General features: G+C 34.7%; 1 protein-coding gene across 2 annotated transcripts in view; it reads right to left on the bottom strand.

Moving 5' to 3' along the window:
* Positions 1-899: 899 nt before the first annotated feature.
* Positions 900-20,033, bottom strand: part of IPO11 (importin 11) — a 139,700-nt gene continuing 120,566 nt past the window's right edge. For both annotated transcript variants that reach the window (XM_037530614.2, XM_037530611.2), the window contains 2 exons: positions 18,283-18,367; positions 900-2,305 (listed from right to left, as the gene is read on the bottom strand). In XM_037530614.2, the coding sequence (XP_037386511.1) occupies positions 2,141-2,305; positions 18,283-18,367 (250 nt within the window). In that variant the 3' untranslated portion in view covers positions 900-2,140. The remainder of the gene's footprint in view (positions 2,306-18,282; positions 18,368-20,033) is intronic.

Genomic DNA, 20,033 nt, shown 5'->3' with positions numbered 1-20,033 from the left:
TGTATGACACAAAAGAAAAATTCAACAACCACTAGTTGGATAATGAAATAGATAAAATAAATATCTATGCTGAAGATTTTCTAAGGGAAACTGTAAACTGAGTATTTTAACATATTAATGATATGGGGACTACTTTAATAATAAAAACTTTAAAATGTTATTATTGGGCAGAGAGTTGAGAAAAGCTTCTGGAATGTAAGAAATACGGGACTGTAATTATAGACTAGAAATGATCATTACCTTGTATCAGGAACCATAATTCAACCAGAGACATGGCTGAGCTGTTTGTCCAAAACTTTACAGGTTTGCTATGAAGCTGCATTAATAAACAGAATCTGTAAATCAATAATCACATTTTACGTCTTGAGTACTTAGAAATTCAAAATAAATGAACTGTTTTTTTCCTCAGCTATTTACAAAGTCTATTTAACATTTGAGTTTCAAAAATGAATTAAACCCTTTCCTTCAGATAATTTTTTTTTTGGCAAAGTAGATATTTTAGTAACATTTGCTGTAACACTAAAATGAAATCTGTCAGGAACTAGAAAGATGAGTATTTTACCATAATTGAAAAACTAGTGCAGATTTGAAAATTTCTGATTAGCATTAGTGGAAATAGTACCTCCAATGACAATAATTAAGTCAACAAAAAGAAATGGCTCTTCTTAGATCAGTTTTGAGGACTGAGTAATAATGATAAAGAAATATCCCATTAAAGAAGCTTTTAGTCTTTAAATGAAAAGATAAACTAAGAGTAACATCTGCAATATGCAGCAGTGCTACCTATGAGGACAGAGTCAATGACAGAGTATGAAAGAAAACTTCCTTTCATTGGGCAATTTTTATGAATTCTTTTTTTGTAGGGCAGGAAAAAAAAATCAAAACAGTCAAAGGTGAGGTATCTTTGGAAAATTTAATTTGGACCATATTTTCCCTCTTGCTGAAAACATCAAATATTTCCATACATTTTGGGTTCCACAGCTTACAAAGGGGCAGTGGGTTTCCCGCAGTTACATACTGTACCCAACTTTCTATAGAAAGATCAGACATTTTCCAACTTTGCTTTTGAATATTTCCTTAAAAATGCTTTAAAGGTTTCTTTCAATACATGGCAAGTAAAACAAAGTAAGGCTTATTTTCTCCTTTTCCCCCTTTTTTGGTACTGCATGTTGAAGGAATAAGGAAGGAAGACTTGTCACATCAGTGTGGGTACCCTGGGGATTGCTGCTAGGTCCTCAGGGCACACCCGTATCATCGAAGCCCTGCTGTACTCCTGCACTGAGGAACCTGAGATGGCTAAGTGCTGAATGTACTGTCACAGCCATGTCACAGCACAGGGGGTCTGTGGGCTGCCTGGATCTTCTCGGTGCTCATGGGTCTCCTGACTGTCAATACTAACAAAGGAATGAAGACCAATCATAACCAGAGGTCTCCCAGCGGGTACTGCAGTACACATCTTCACTTCTGTTGGCCTTACAATGTGCATTTAAAGACTATACATAAATACTGAAAATAAAATGAGAAAAAATCCCTTTTACTAATAATTCTTATATCAAATTACTAGGATGAAAATAAGAGGATTTGTTTGAATAAACATATTTTTGTCAGATGGAAGCTACTCCCTTAAAAGATAATCTCAATTTATCTTTGTCAAGTATATTTCTGCTTGTTGCACATTTTTAAATGCATCATCTGAATAACTTTGTCATTTTTCAAACTTTCAGTTTCATTAGCTTAAAAAAGGATATGGCAGCCAAATTTAATTTTGGTTGAAGAAAAACATTTCAGATATTAACCCTCATCTTCTTAAGTGTTAAGAGCACATGATTAACAAGTAATCGAAGTTTCTTCTCTTAACAGGAAACTAAGCTCTAGTGTTGTCAAATCTATCTCTAGTAAACACAGGGCCCCCTTATAAATACAAAATTAAATTCTTTTCAGGAACAGATTTGTAATTTTAGTTATGCAGGATTTACATCTATTTGCTGAGTTTTGTAGTTAGAAAAATGTGTGGTCTTTGCCTCTTTATTTTCATACTCAAAGGATTTCTTCATCGTCTCAGCAGGCTCTCAGGGACAGATGGCAGGTTGCATTTCTCAGCTTATTTCAGAAAGAGGAAGCAGCCACATGTTATATGATCTCAGAAACCCTGTAAAAATTCCTGTAGCTGGGTGACGATCTCTGTGTCCACCGTTTCCATAAGGGACTGAAAGCCTTGCTCTCCCAGCAGTTCTTGCTGGGCCTTCAGCTTTTCATAGATGAACTGCTGCAGTGATACCGTGTGCACCGGGTCCTTCAGGGCCAGCTGTGAGACAGAGAGGAGTTATACTGTGTCAAAGAGGCAAAACAAATCCCTCATACTTGCAGCTAACACTCTCTGTAATGTCTTTGTAAGTAACAAAACTGCTTCTGTTTCCTTTCTATGGAGGGATTCTAAAACAGTCCTGTGTTTTAAAGAAAATTTCATTCAATTAGTCTAACTTCAGTTTTCTAGAACCTTTGAACATATTGACTGATTAGCCCTATTTCTTAACAGCTAAAGGTTTGTTGATGTAAAGCATCAAACCCAGTTAACGTATCCTAAAAGAAACAGCATTTACACATAATTGTTCCATGGTTCTAGAAAGATCAGGTACTCCACTGTGGCAGCTCAATGAGACCCTCAGGACTGACAGTGGACACTGATATTCAGGGTTGCTACACTACTTACCTTCAAACGGTTTGCAGAGAAGGAGAGAGGGAGAAAGGAAAAACAGATAACAAAACATATGCTCCCCTGACTCTTTAGAATAGCTGGGAAACAAAATACAATTAAAAATAATTCATAATTCTACTTTCGTAAGATGATAATTGTAACAGAAAACATTCTAGTCTCCATTCTCTTTTCAGTGCCTATGAGTTGCACATAAATATATAAGTAGATATACAATTAGCACAGGTTTTCGCATTTAAATATTACACAAAAAATCCTACTCTAATACATTTTTAATATTCTTATTATGTCAATAATTTTCTATGATAACGATGTTGAGGTAATCATGGTGTAGTTTAAATACAATCTTAATTGATTCCACTGAAAAACCTATCACTATTCCACTTTACTACAGACACAGCTTTTCCTCTACATTGGATTATTTCCTTAGAATATTTATCCCTCAAGAATTACTAGATTAAAAGGTGCTTAATACACCTGTGTAGTTGTTTTCCTCATGGTTTGTACCACATGAAAAGGTACAAGAGCTTTCAGTTTATGACATTGTTGTTATCACTATTTAAATGCTTATAATATAACGAGTAGAAAATAACACTCTTTTGCTTTGAGGAGCAATTTCTCACATTATCAATAAAGCTGGACATCTGCAAGGCCTAAATAATAAACAAGAGTTTTTGTGCCCACTATGACTACACAGAAATTCTTTCCTTTCCTCAGTGTTAACTCAATTTTATTCTAGGTAAATGAAGAAGCTGAATCACATCTGCAACTTGAGCAATGTAAATAGATTTAAAAATAATAACAAGTAGAAAATCTAATTGAGAGATATAAGTAGCACAAATTTGAAAATAAAATACTTTATCCACATTTATTATATGATCACATGGTTGGTCTTCATTCTATTAATATTGTATGGTGTACCACATGACTTCCAGATGTTAAATCCACCTCAAAATCTGGGGATATATCTTGGATTATGGTGTATAATCTTTATTTATTGCTTAATTATGCTTATAAGTTTGTGTGTATGTGTGAGTAGGGGCAGGAGGTTGCATTCTATATTCAAGAGGCATACTGGTTTGTAGTTTTCTTTTCTTGTGATATTTGTGTTATACCAGCATCATAGACTCAGTGGGGAAATGTTCCATTATCTTCCATTTTATAGAAGAGCCTTTAAATCCTTGATAAAATTTACCAGTCAAGTCATTTATTCATGAGTTTTTATTTGTAGGGGATCTTTTATTTATAAACTCAATCTCTATTTTTTAAGTCCATTCAGATTTTCTACTTTCTGTTTTGCCTATTTTGGTATGCCACTTTTTTTTGTTTTTGACATTATTTTATTTTTAAGATTTATTTATTTATTTATACAAGCACTGGGTACAGTCAGAAGCACGGGAGGGTGAGAAAATTCACCAGAGTCAGAGCAAAGAGCAGAGCAGAGCAGGCAGACTGATGAAGTACACCGCGGAGGGGAGCAGCGGGCGGCAGGAGCGGTCTGCACACCATGTGGGACCCTCACCCGGTGGCCTGGGATCAAACCCGAGCTGCAGAGGCTGCGGGCAGCTTCACAGTCCAGCGCTCAATTGCTGCGCCACTGGGGAGGCCCGGTATGCCACTTTTTAAAAGTATCTCTCTTCAGGATAAATTTCACAAATGTATCACTTACACTTTTTCTGTAAGTATTCTCTCAAATGTGAGATGTCTATTAGTCAAAGACCTAACAAACAAAACTTTTAGTATGTTCCTTCTTGCTAAAAATTTTCAAGCACTAATATTTAGTTGTATTTGCAGATAGGGCAATTTTTAAGGAGGTAATTAAGTTTAAATGAAGCCATAAAGGTGGAGACTTAATCCAACATAACTGGGGCCTATAATATAAGAAGAAACACATATACCAGGAATGCAAGCACACAGAGAAAAAGATCATGAGGACATAGCAAGAAGCCTGAAATCTGCAAGCCAGGTGAAGCCTCAGGAAAAACCAAGCCTGCCAACACCTATATATTGTTGTTTAGCCTCCAGCACTGTGAGAAATAAATTTATGCTGTTTAAGCAACTTAGCTGGCGGTATTTTGTTAGGCAGCCTTAGCAGATTACCATATACAGTATGTATTAAGTATGATAATCCGAGCTGGGTGTACATTCCAAAGCAAACAAGCACATGAATTCTGTACAACAAGATGGTAAACATATAATAATAAAAAAAAAGTTCCTCAAGAGACAACTATAGTAGCGGTGATAAAAAGTCTCAAAGGGCCCCTTGGAATTTGGGTTTCATATTGTATGCAATTAGTGACTAACTTTGAATTGCTGCACCCTACTAATGAGGTAGGTTCCAGTTGGCATCTGTATTACTCTTACTCTTTGTTAAGATACTGACTTAGGAACATTTGCATCCAACAGATTCCAGAAATTTAGATGATTTAGGTATATTTTAGAAACTGTCAATTATTTACAGTGAAAAATGAGAGGCCAAAAAAATTTTAAGTTTAAAATTTTATTTTAATTAAAGTAAGGAGTTTTTGAACACCACATGATTACATTTTTGTAAGCAAATTTCTTTAAGATTTTTGGCCTGTTGCATAGCTATTGTGTTTACACATCATCTACTGGGTTCCGTACAAATCTATATTTTTGAGACTCAAACTTTATGAGATAAAAAATGACAGTGTGCATACAGTGACAAAAACTGAAATTCCAATTTAGCAATTAAGCTTGTAATTTAAGTTTTCTTATGTAATTATTTTTCTCTTTGTATCTGTCTTAGGCCTAAATCATTACTTGGGAGATTTTACTCCTTTTAGTTTTACACTAATTATGCATTTCATTGTATGGGCTTCAAATCCCTACAAAATAAGCTTGAGAAAATGTACAATTTAAGCAGTTAGCCAAAGTAATTATTTCAAGTTCAGATCTGAGCAACAGAACTGTTTACTTTCTCATATTTCAGTATGCAATGTTCTTCAACAGAACAATTACATAGGAATCAAAATATTATATATCCATTTGCTAACTCGTGGCTACAAGCTAATAAGCACGTGCTAGGCACAGACTAGGTTCTTCATGTTTATTATTATAATTTAAAACAATAAAGATAAAGAGGAAAGAGATCTCAGCAATGTAACAGAAAATCTTTATATAACAGTGGTTCTCACCAGTGGCAACATAATGGAAATGTCTGGGTAATTTTTAAAAATGCTGATGTCTCAGTTCTACTTGTAAAGATACCAATTTGACTGGTTTCAGGCACTGGGATTTTTTTTAAAGCTATAGGCATGCTAGGGCATGCTATATGTCAGCGTCTATAGTATTTTCCCCCCATTTTCTGGCTCCATCATCCAAAAAGCCCATTTTCTAGCTCCATCACCCAAAAGGGCATCATCACCATGCCCTTTTGATCTTGGTTTTCATTTTCAAAACTCTGAATGATTCTCTCAACCTCGGTTTAAATGAGATTCAAATCTGTAAGGACCTTTATTTTGCCTGCTTTTTCTCATCTGTTATTGTAGATATATAACAAGAACATACATTTATATAGTTACTGCTTAATTGGCCACCTTATAAAACTCTCTCCATAATTGAACTATTAGTATCTCAGACTTTTCTGGCTTAAATGATCAAACAACTAATGACTCTTTTCTCTTCTTTGCCAATACTTAAACCTGTAATCACTCACAAGCGAACTTACTGTCTTTCTTCTCATCACATTGGCTAAAAATTCCAGACTGTTAGCTCATCATCGAACCTATTTACCTTCTGCCTAGGCACATAAGTCAGCCGCATTTGCCAGTCAATGGACAGTGTGAAGAAAAGCTATGTGCATTGCCAACCAGTCTGACTTAAAACACTCCTACTCCTGTCTTCCCATTTCTTCTTCCAGCTAGAAAGATGCCAAGACAGCAATATCTCAATACATCGGGATCAGCCCTGACTTACTATGGACTATATACCCACTCCAAACCCTGTTGTTCTGTGCCCTTCCTGAGTAAGAAATAAACTATTATATTAAGCTGAGATTCCAGGGGTCTGTTACAGAAGATGGCATTCTCTGGCATTTAGATCATTCACTAAGTGGTATGTCTGCATCTAATTCCACATAATTTTTAAAATCCTATTAAAGACATATTCTGTTGCTTTTTAAGAACGAATTTTACCTAGAATACTGAATTTTACCTAGAATTTTACCTAGAATTCAATTTGCTGTATAATTTTTGCATCTATTTTTATAAATAATCTATATTTTCTGCTTTAATCTTTTTCTGACAACTCCTAGAAGAGTTGAACTACCACAGGATTACCTGCTCCTTAAAATTGGGACATAAGGAGAAAAGGAAGGAACTACTCCAGGAACTCAACCTCCACAATGCCTTGGCCATTTATTTAACTACAGATTAACGGCTTCTATCCAGTGAATACTGATGCCATTAGATATGTCCACATATCTGGTGCTTTCCACTGACCAGAGTAACTGAGAGAATTATCTTCTTTTTGTTATTTATCCTGACACCCTGAGAGGCTAAAAAAGAAGAGTATTTTAAGTTTAAAATTTTAAACTTCTCCCTTCGCTTCCATCTTCTTTTACCTCTTTTTCTTTCCTTTTCTTTCTCTTACCGATCTCTCTACCCTCTTCTCTCTCTCACACACACAGTAGTTTCCTCATTCCAACAAAGTATTTGCAGCAGTTTATTACCATTTAGTATTTAATAAGCTGTATCATACCACTAAGTTTCATGTTATCTTAGCTATCTCCACTTCAACACCCTCCCCATTCTCCCCTTTTAAAATTAACTTTACATATAGGAACTCTGCACTGAGAGTGATACAAAATACATTCTCAGAAACTTTTCATTGAATTAGATGCTAGAGACAGTAAATTTCTTATATGTTATATATAAGAATATAAGTCCATAAGTCTTCGATTGGCTTGAGCTATCTATCTGCTAAGAACTGGTCTTTGGTAACCAGATGTTGACCAACTGCTTTGTAATTGATTCTAAAATTGCTTGATAACATTTCACCAGGAGTTTTATTTCTTGAACAAAAATACAAACAAAATTCTCAGGGACTGGTATAGTTAATTTAAAGTCTTAAATTCTAAGGATATTGTAGATATTCTGATAATGGTTACTCCATTTTTTAATGAATAAATATTGATAAGTTGTTTGAGACTTAAGTAATCTCCAACAAGGAAAAGCAAATAGACAGATACTTTTAAATGCTTGAATTGTATTGTTTTCTAAATAAACATGATAGGGCCTCCTTGGTGGTGCAGGGGTTAAAGACATAGCGCTGTCAAGCTATTGCCAGCCACTGCAACATGAGTTCGATCCCCCACCAGAGAGCTACCCACATGGCACAGAAGACCTCTCCTGCCTCGTCTGCTGCTCCCCTCAGCAGTGTATTTCAGTCAATCCGCCTGTTTTGTTCCCCACTCTGTCTCTGGTGACTCCCTACGCGCCCCCTGCCCCCCGCCCCCCAGCCTGTACTCCAGTTCTTACATGCATAAATAAAAAAATCTTTAAAAAATAATAAATAAACATGATAGGGTTCATCTTTCTTAGTCATAGTGCTGGGTTGGTTGGTTGGTTGGTTTTGAGAATTTTCCATTTGACTTCTGTAGACAATTCAGTAGTGGAAGTACTGCTGTGGGATTATTCCTTTGTTTTGTGCCAAACTTGCCAACTAAAATAAATGCACAGTGTAGTTTAAATCATGCATAAGACTATTTTAAGTACTCCAGCACATTAGGTGAAACAATCATAGAATTAGTTTTTCTTCTCTCAGAAACAGAGATAATGCCAATCTTAAAATACTGCAATTTCTTGAACAATTTACCTATATCAACAGATGGTCAAAGTGGTCATTCCCCCACCACATTCTGACATTTTTATAGGTTATTGATGATTTATAGTTTGATGAGATGATAATACCAATTTTGAAATAGATTGAAGTCACTGACTAACTTATTATTAAACCTTCTTGTGTTTATAGGTTCTCTTTCAGCATTTTCTATTTCGAGCACTTACACTTTTCAATCTGTCACCTGAGAGCTTGACCTTATGGAGCATTTTATCAAGACACTTGAGATTCTCATAAGATTTGCTCAAGATCTCACTTCTTGGAACCACTGAGGTAATTGGAACAATAAAGGAGCAGATGTTTCTCTAGATGGTTTATACTTGTCAGGTTCAGATTTTTCAGTTCCTTTAATAAGGTGGTATGCAGAAATAAATGATATTCATAAAACCAGAGAGTGTAGCCAGAGATGACATTTAGGTGGTAAAGTGAAATCTCATCTGATTTTTCTCAGTGTTTCTCTTTTATCCTCTTTCCATCCTCTGTATCACAAATTATTGGATCAGTGTATTACAGTACATATTTGGTTTTAGAGTATACTGTCTCACAGAATGAACAAACATGAATATTAGTAATATTTCTGAAGGAAATACTAGAATCAAAGTCATTACTGAGTAATAATGTTTAGAATCTACCACGTGATTGCTTTTTAATTTAACAACATTGATAGCACAGCCCTAAATATCCCACTAAACTTTGTTTTATAGTCATTTTACTTTGATGATAAGAAGATGAATAGAAGGAGGAAATCCTTCTATTATTTAGTTACATATTGGAAATTGAATGGAGATAGTTTTCAATTTACAGCTGAAATTGGTTTACAGCATAAATGCTTTCATAAAACATAAAGGATGATTTCAAAAAGCAGTCCATTTTTGTAGGATTCTAAATATACACCTATGACCATAATGTCTTTATTGACTCAATTTATCCTATTTTAGTAAACATTTCCAATTCAGTGATGTCACATTATCCTCATGGCCTTCTGAGTAAACTGATATTTAAGATAGTCTTCGGTAGTCTTGTGATCCTGTAAGTTAGTTGAGCCTAAAAAGAACTCCTAGTTGGTGTGTGGTGACATATCTGAATAAAATAATCAGTAAACTTAATTTAGTAGTAGCTATTTATCAAAATTCTACCCCATAAATAGAAAATACTTTTTAAAAATGTTCATGAGACACATATAAAAACTGAGCACATTCTAGGCTCTCAAAGAAAACCTTTAATTTCCCAGAGCAGAAATAGCACACGTCATATTCTCTGACTACAGTGATTTAAAACCCTAAGTTGGGCCTCCCCTGGTGGCTGAGCGGTTGAGCGCTGGGCTGCGAAGCTGCCCGCAGCCTCTGCAGTGCCAGCTCCATCCCCGGCCACTGGCAAGGGGCCCACACAGCACGCAGACCTCTCCTGCCGCCTGCTGCTCCCCTCAGCAGTGTACTTCCGTCCTTCTGCCTGCTCTGCTCCCAGCTCTGGCTCTGGTGAATTCTCACCCGCCCGTGTTTCTGACTATACCCAGTGCTTGTATAAATAAATAAATAAATCTTTAAAAAAAAAAAAAAAGAATGGGCTCTATTTAAAAAAAAAATGCTATGCAAATCACGTAGTGTTTCGCCTATATTTCCTTCTATGTATTTTATGGTTTCAGGTCTTATGACTAGTTCTTTAATCCATTTTGAGTTGATTTTTGTGTATGGTGTGAGGTAGTGGTCAAGCTTCATTCTTTTGCATGTAGCAACCCAGTTTTCCCAGCACCATTTATTGAACAAACTTTCTTTGCTCCAATACATAGTCTTTGCTCCTTTGTCAAAGATTAGTTGGCCATAAATCTGTGGGTTTATTTCTGGATTTTCTATTCGATTCCATTGGTCTGTATGTCTGTTCTTGATGATCTTTACAGACACATCACCCAAAGCAGTGATAGTGAAGGCAAAGATAAACAGCTGGGACTACATCAAATTAAAGAGCTTCTGCACAGCAAAAGAGACAATAACAAAAACAAAGAGAAACCCCACCAACTGGGAGAACATTTTTGCACCCAACACTAATGATAAAGGACTGATCACAAAAATCTACAAAGAGCTGATGAGACTCAGCAACAACAAAGAAAATAACCCAGTCAAAAAATGGGCAGAAGAGCTAAAAAGAAACTTCTCTGAAGAGGAAATGCAAATGGCCAACAGACATATGAAAAAATGTTCAACATCACTTGTAATCAGGGAAATGCAAATCAAAACTACCATGAGATACCATCTTACACCAGTGAGAATGGCACGTATTAAAAAAACTAGCAACAACAAATGTTGGCGAGGTTGTGGAGAAAAAGGAACTCTTTTACACTGTTGGTGGGAGTGCAAACTGGTCCAACCACTATGGAGAGCAGTGTGGAGATTTCTGGACCTACTAAACATAGAGCTTCCATATGATCTAGCAATTTCACTCCTAGGTATTTACCCAAAGGACACAGAAACATCAATTCCAAAGAACACCTGCACCCCTATGTTTATAGCAGCACTATTTACAATAGCTAAGCTTTGGAAACAGCCCAAATGCCCAAAAATAGATGACTGGATCAAGAAGATGTGGTACATATACACAATGGAATACTACTCAGCATTCAAAAAAGATAAACACATGCAATTTGCAGCAACATGGATGGCGCTGGAAGGGATCATGCTCAGCGAAATAAGCCAGAAAGAAAAAGAAAAATACCGGATGGTCTCACTCATAGCAGGAATCTAGAAAACTTAAATAAGGGACCAGGAAAATGAATAACTATAAGAAAGTGAAAATCAAAATCAACAAAAAACTATGAACCAGAGACACTTTTTGGGGTGTGGGGGCCGGGAGGGGAGGGATTGGGGTCAGAATGGGGCATTTGCAATTGTATGGGGGAATATAAAAATAAAATTTATTATTAAAAAAAAAAAGAATTGTTGCTCAAGAGATGCATGGGATGGACACCATTTCAATGGAATGTCAGCATAAGCAATTATGAAAAGAAATGATGCAAAGCTAAAATTACGTACAGGGAAATAGCTTCCTGTATTTATTACCCTTAAAAACTAATCATAAAAAAAAAGTATTTCTTATTTGTGTACAACACACAGCTCATCTGGAAATAAGTATATCCATCACAAAGTTAGTAAAAGCTACTATGGGGAAAGGGCACTTCATATATTATAATTATTTCATGGTCTTAAATTAGTATAAGTTACTCTTAATTTAAAAACCCTCAAAATATCAACTTCCTTATATGGAACAATTCTTTGAAAAGAATTCCTTAATTGTCCCTCTCTCAAAAGATACATTCTTTATTAAAAAAAAAAAAAAAACAGAATTAGCAGTAGTGATAATTTGAGAAAAAGAATGAAGCAGAAGAGAAAAGCAGAAATGAAAGTGGGATAAATTGCTGAGAAGATAGTCTATATAATTTCACCAGCAAGTTACCTAAGTTACTGAAAACAAGCAAGGCTATATTCATCATCTAGAAACATCAAAAGTTCATTTACATTGAGCCAATGCCACACTGCCAAAGCTTCCAAGTGAACAGCATCAAATTTCTAAACTGCTTCCTGATTAGGATTTTAGTAACAATTAAGTAAATAATGAAGAAATAGTGAGGCTGTCTGCTTTATAATATTCAAGAATACTGCAGTCAGTGGGAAATTAAAAATCTCAACAACAAAAAACCTCAGAACTAAACCTTTTGTTTAGTTCAATGTTTTGAACAGATTTTTCTTTTCTAGTGCCTTCTGATTACTTTCATCTAGCCTACTGTGAACGATCTTAACCTCTGGATCTCAAACTATTTTTTGACTAACATTTTTGTTCTATCACAGGAAGAACTGCTGTCTCAGGAGGATGCCTGGTTATCAATTTGTGTCTTTATTACATCTCAGTTGGATTATTTCAATTCATTATTTCCTATCCTTTTAGATTGTTTTAATGTCACTTGCAACCCCACAGTTTACAGAAGACGAATTAACCATTACAACAGTGTATTTTTAAGATCTGGGATAAGTTTAACACTGATTTGAAGAGCTCAATTTTAAGGTAAGATATACAATCTACAACTTTAAATATCTGTTGTTTTTTAATACAGTTTTAAGTAAAGTTATATGTTAGGGTAGTATTCTGTATGTTTCGGTATCGCCCAGAAATGAAGACAAGGCTACATTAGCAGCAGTATAACAGGCAGTATAATAGTATAACAGCAGTACAATTGAAGAGAAGACAGTAGAATCTGAGCAAAGCATGGAAAACAAGTAAATCCTATTTTAAGAAACTGACTTTTTAATAGGATAATGATATTGAGTATTTCAAAAAGAGTATGTATGTATTATTTATCAATATATACCAAAAGACAGGTTCTGTGGGTATAAATACAAGCTAGCAGTGGAAACATTGATTATAAAGATCAACACATTTCACATGGTGAACATTCAAAAATGTGTGTGAAATGAGTATGAAAGAAAAACGGTTTCATGCTGAAGATGCTACTCTAATGCTATTGTGTGGAGTTGGAGAGAAGCAGCTTACTCCCTGGAACCTTTGTCCAGGCAGTAAAATATACATCTTCTCCCTAATCTGCATGTAATATCTCAAAGTGTCTATAAATTTCACCCAGAAGTCAATCCACAGACTGAATCCCAGGTTAAGAAATTCTACGTAGATGAAACATTGATCCCAATCTTTACCACCACTCTCCGCAACCATATGAATTAATAATTCTCAAACTAGGTCATTCTTTGGATGACCCAAAACCCAAAGGCATACTTGCTATTTTCCCATCTTAATTTACACATTATTATTAACTAGAATCCTGTTTATAGACACTGATACTTAAATTGAAATTATTTTGAGAATATAAATCCAATGTTTTAAAATTCTCTAGTTTCTATGTATACAATAATTACAGCAGACATATACTAATTACTCATGCCAACTTATACAAAAAAATGCCATCCTCTCAACATACTGTTTTCCTTGCAGATTACAAAGAGAGAGGTGACCTATAGATTGTATCATCAAAGCCACAAAAAGTTTGAAAATAGAAGATCTGAATTCACTTGTAATAATTTTACACAACGATCAGGTAAAGGTTAAGTGTTTTCTAGAAGGTTTTCTTGGTTATATATAAAGACCACTGACATAACTTACTGTGAGAAGCAGGATAGTTCCTGCCAGGACTGATCAGCTATAAAATCAATTAGAAAAAATATGCTTATGTGGTGCTAGCTCTATCTAATGGTATTAGTAAGTTTCAAGATGAGGAAAAGAGATAGTTGGGAATGGATCTAGATTTGTACTGAGAATGAAAGAGTAGAGCACTCTGAAGACTTAAGACAGATTTAAGGGAAAAGATCCAAAGACACAGCCCTCACCAACGTGCATACAGCTTTCCATGGCCTAAAGAAAACAGTGAAGATGCTTCAAAAATTAAAAATGAAGAGAATACCCATATTTAAAGAAACACTAATATGTAATACAATAATTTTTATGCAACAAAGCTTTACTGAATCTTTTCTGCATAGCAGTTATACATACAAAGATAAATGAGAAAGGGTTCCAAATTGCTAGCAGACAATAGATTTGCTAGGTTAAATAAAACAGAAAGTGGTACAGGCAGTGAAAACATACAAAGGAGATACTCTACAGTTCAGAGGAGGACTTATTACTGTCACAGTAACTGGGCAAGGGTGGAAAGCAGGATCCAATAAGATCATGGGCTCTAGATTCTGTTTGACTATGTAAGGTGTAAGTTAAAAATAAAAACTCTAATAGCCATATAAATATTTGAGCCTATCAAAAGCTGAAGACTATTACAATCCAATGAAAATTCACTGGGAGAGCTCACTAGATGAACAGCAACTTAGAAGTAACGTATAATACATTAAAATGATATTTCAGTGGTTCATAGTATGATTTTTTTTTTCAATTCTAATCTACCTCCCTGAGATAGGTAACAGAAAAATAGTAATTCACATTTATGGACTGGATATAATATAGCCAAAATTTTTTCTTCTAAAATACATTAAGATATATTTCCAAATGTGCATATAAAAGATGAAAAATAGAGCAAATTCATTTTAAGCATAATCTCAGAAATGGTTAAAATCATTGCCAAAATTATATTTCTGCTGAGAAAAAATACATGGATAATACTAGAAAAGGAGAAAAAATAGTGTTATTGTCAACAAATTAAGAAGGAAAAATCCCATTACACTCTTCAACTGTCTAAAATTCAGCAAAAAAAAAAAAATTCTAGGACAATACCGATATCAAACTTTTAAATTTTATAAGCAGCTACAAACTTAAGAAACTATTTACTTAATCTAAAGCTTCACAAATGTAATGCTCCTTGACACTGACATTATTATATAGACACACAGAATTTCTTTAGCCTATAAGCTCCTTTACAACAGGGACTGTTTTGTTCACTGCCATGTCCTCAATGCCAGGAATTATGTCTGGTATACAGCAGTAATTCAATAAATATTGATACATAAAATACCTTCAAATAATAATTAAATCCAACACACACTAAATGTTATTCACCAAGGATTACCATCTTTGTGAATTTTAATATTCTTACTGAAATTGATTTTTTCTTTGAGCATTCCTCAAGTTTATATATCTAGCTCTCAGTTATAGTTTGTTCAATAACTGCAAACTAAATTTAATTATTAAAAAGTAAAGCAAATAAACCATCCATTTCCTAACATGCTTATCAAAAAGACATGATATGCTATACTTACTATGCAGATTCAATTCCACATAGCTAATCTGTGATCTAACCTAGTATATTTTCCCCCTAAACCTGTAGATCCCATAGAATTTGCAGTTTCAGCAAAACAGTGTACAGGACTCCTCAAAAATATTTTAGAAAAGTGACAGAAATTTTAGAAGTTAAAATTCAAAGAGTGCATCACATGGCAAATTAATCAAGTTCAGCTTTAATCTTGGTCTTACCAATCTGAAACTCTGAACAAGAGGTAAGTTCTTAGTGCCCCAGTTTCCTCATCTGTAACTGGTCACAAAAATGATATGGGGGGAAAACAGGATGACACACACTAAAATATGCTAAAAAAATAGACAATGTTGTTATTACTATTATTGTTTCAAAGTCATAGAAGTAATGTTGGTATAGACCATTCTGCATTATGTAGCTACCACTGTAAACAGGACAAGTGAGTGAAAAGTTAGTATGGTATTTAATAATGGTTAAACTTATTTATACCATTATTACCAATTAATGCATCTAGTAAGTATATGTTAAACTAGGTTATTATTTACAGGAGAGTATCGAAATATTTCTAGGGTTTAACCTGAGAAATGCAGTAAAGAAAGATCAGAAATACCTCATTAACACAGATTCATTTGCTATATCAAATATTTCATTAATAATGCTTTCTTAAATGCAAATGGCCAACAGATATATGAAAAATGTTCACCCTCAGTTGTTGTCAGGGAAATGCAAATCAAAACCACAATGAGATACTGGTGAGAATGGCCCATGTTAAAAAAAAAAAAAAAACAGAAACATGTGCTGGTGAGGATCTAGAGTATATGTAAAAAGAACCCTCTTACATTGCTGGTAGGAATGTAAACTAGTCCTGCTACAATGGAAAGCTGTGTGGAGGTGCCACAAAACACTAGAAACGGATCTGCCATATGATCTAGCTATTCCAATCCTAGGGATCTGCTCAAAAAAACAAAAACACTAATTTGAAAGGAAACCTAAACTCTTATGTTTATTGCACCACTATTTATAATAGCGAAGAAATGTAAACAAACTAAATCCCCCAAAACAGATGAATGGATCAAGAAGATGTGATATATATACACAGTGGAATACTACTCAGAAATTAAAAAAACAAAAAAAAAACTCATGCCATTTGTGGCAACATGGATAGAGTTGGAAGGCTAAGAGAAATAAGTCAGAAGGAAAAAGATAAATATTGGATGGTTTCACTTATATGTGGTATAGAAAAACCAAACAAAGGGTCAAAGACAACTCTTGAAAGCTGACCACAGATATGAGGCATCAATGAGGGCAGGGGGAAGGAAGATGGTGAGACAGGGTGTAAACATGGTGGGGATAGAGCACTAGGGAATATGGTGATAGACTATGGGTGCTTTGGTGGTGGGAGAACAAACTATGGTGACCACACATGAAGGGAGAAATCATATACTGTCTAAGCATTAAGTAAATTAGTAAATAATAAATAATGCTTTCTTAGCAGTTACCAGAAAGCACTAATATACACAAACACTTAAATTTATTAAGTACAACTTACAAATGCTTTATTTCACTAGAAATAGTTATATTAAATAATTCACTAGAACACTACATATCAGCGAAGGAAAGGAACATTAAAACTAAAAATATCAAACCATTTTTGAGCTTACAGGTCCTGGAAATCTGATGATCCAATTTCTCCTTCATTTCTCAGCAGAAGAAAAAGGCTTAGAGAGACATAGTTTGACCAGTTCAAGGTCACCACTAACAGCACTAGCAGGAATAGAATTGAGGTCACACAAGCCCTTGGATACTGTTCTTTACTCTACATTAGCTGATAGGGAGATGATATTGAGATAAAAGCAAAGTCAAATGGATGAATGTCAAACACAGCTTACAGGCTGCCAGAGCAGTAAGTATTACTATACTCTGCAAATGAGCATGACACCCTTGAGGGTTAATGTGGGACAGTTTAAGAAGTGAATATCATAATCACACTAAATAATGAGTGCCAACATTTACACAGCAATTGCTGGGTGTTCAGCATTATTCCATGACTATTTCATATATTATTGATTCTATCTTTAAGTAGGTATTGTTGTGTTCATTTTGCAAATGAGAAAAGAGGACACAATGAAGTTATTAACTGCTGAGGTGAGGAGACCAGAAGAGATTCCAGGAGAAAGTGGTAAAGTTTATTTATATACATTTTTATATTCAAATGTCAAGGTAAGTATATAAAATTCAAGATTGTAAATAACTTTTAAAAGCAAGGTATTTAGATGTTTCCATCTTTTTTGTTCCCTTTTTCTTCTGAGATTTCCATAGTGAGAATTAATATCTTCAAACAAGTTAGTAGCTTATTTAAAGATTTTTTATAATATATCTCAGAAAAAGTTTATTGTAAAGATCCACATGGCACAGCCGATCTCTCCTGACTTGCCCACTGCTCCTCTTGGTAGTGTATTTCAGTAAATCTGCCTGTTCTGCTCCCCAATCTCTCTAGCGAATCCTCTCACCTCCCACACTTCTGGCTAACACCCTGGTTCTTGTATGCATAAATAAATAAATACTGAAAAAAAAGAAGTTTGGGAAAAAAAAATCCATGAAATAACAAGGAATGAAACCACTTCAGGAAATCTCAAAACAGAAGAATTAGCATTGCAACTTAAATAAGGTTTGATAGTCACATGTTTCTGTAAGTAAAAGAGTAAACCCTCTGTTCTGCTTAAACAGGTAGCAATTATTTCAGATCAAAAGTTAAACTCAACTCCCTGTACAATTTATCTTTGTGTTTCAGAAATACTTCCAAAATTTCAAAATTCAGTGAGTTTGCAATAATTCTACCACAAGCAATGATGGATAAATGCCTGGATGAATGGACAAATCAACAGATATTTTCAAACCTACAGAATACAGTGCTGATACATGGTTCTCCAAAATTTCTGAAGCTACCTTAGTAACTTACCATCTTTTTCCTCTTATCCTGCTCTGTGGGAGGTTCTTCATCTTCTGTTACTTTTGGTTCTTCAAGATGAGACATCAACATACAACTGCAGTCAAAAAAATATTTTTAGCAAATTATAAATGCCTACAAGATACTAAAATTACCTCAAAACCACAGATTAATGGTTCTACATATGAAAACATGTGGAATAAACTAGATAAATTAATTCAAATTAATAATAACTATTAACTATAAAAAGATTCCTCACTTTAAAAAAAGTCACACCGAAAAGAATTTAAAGCATTTAACTTTAGCATATTTATGTATAGGCAATTTGTGAAGCAACCATTGCTTGGCATAGCAAGGCATATCTTTTATAGTTTTCTAAAAAACTATACAAACACTTTAAACTAATGCTTCCACTTCTAATCTTTGTATACCTGTAGATTATTACACTGTTTCATAGCAGTAGCAATAATTTAAACAATAACATTGTTAAAAATACTGCTAAATTATCCAACAACCTTCTTTGTGCTCCAAATGACATTGCTATACTGTGAGAACCTTATAGCTCACAGCATTTGTATCTGCAGGACAGTTATAAATCATTTCACTTTGATTATCTGCACCACTGCTCTTCCCCATTAGCAGAGATAATAGAAATATAGATTCCTATTCAGTCAACACAAGGAGACAAGAAATGAATATTGTCTACCGAATCAAGTGGATGGTACAAAACCCACTTTTCCCTAGTTCAGAATAGTAAAATATCTCAGTTTATCAGTCATAGGTTCCTAATCAATAAACCGTGTCAAAGGAAGTTTGGTTTTTCTTATGCTTTGTAGCAATTACAAGTAAAGGACAATTCCTTACTTAGTTGTGTAAGTTTACTGTTAATTCAGGGTTATGGGCAGGTGTTGACACCAGAAACACAACAGGACTCACTCCTGGAGAGGACATGAGTATCCTTTCCCAGTCTAACCCACAGTTATAAAAAAAAAATATTCTGGAACAAGTACCTCTGGCCTAGCCAGTGCATAGAGGTGGGGTCAAAGAAAAAGAACCTTAAACTGGAAATCAGAAGTCCTGAAAAACTGTTGTAAGAGCTCAGTCCCTAACTCAGTGCATGGCCTTGATCTTTTGGAGCTGCAATGTTTTGGTCCACCATCATATAATACGGTGCAGCACAGCTAGCGAGAAACAAGAAAATGATGACTTTACTACTCAACCCAAAAGCTATCTAATACAATGAAATGTCCAGAGAAAGCCTAGCTCTCAGTTGGTATTTAGAACTGAAGAGTAAGATGAACTTCCATCATGCTAGTTATTTAATGCCTGCTGCAGACTTGAATTCTAGCTACAATTAATATCAATCTATAAGGAACTATGCTTTATTTTACATCAGATTCCTTGCTGCAGCCCAAATTTGTTAACTTATTTGTATAGTAAGAACTCCCTATTCTACTTTTCTGAAATTAAAAGATGTAGCACATTAATAATAGTGTATATATTATAAATACACACACATTTTTCCCACCTACCAAAAAATATCCAGAGAACAAAATAGTTTTGTTTTGTAATTCTATACATTGCAGTGATCTGAAAGATGGGACATTAAAACAAATTCTGGGATTTAAAAGCACAAACTGGGGCCTCCCCTAGTGGCGCAGTGGTTGAGCGCTGGGCTGCGAAGCTACCCGCAGCCTCGCAGCGCTGGTTCAATCTGTGGCCGCTGGCAAGGGTCCCACGTGGAACAGCAGTGTATTTCGTCG

Source organism: Talpa occidentalis, unplaced genomic scaffold (genome assembly GCF_014898055.3).
Source record: "Talpa occidentalis isolate TD23 unplaced genomic scaffold, MPIMG_talOcc4v2.1 talOcc4.6, whole genome shotgun sequence".
NCBI classification, from domain to species: domain Eukaryota; kingdom Metazoa; phylum Chordata; class Mammalia; order Eulipotyphla; family Talpidae; genus Talpa; species Talpa occidentalis.
Note: the sequence above shows the minus strand (reverse complement) of the source record. Positions and strands in the feature narration are given on the sequence as shown.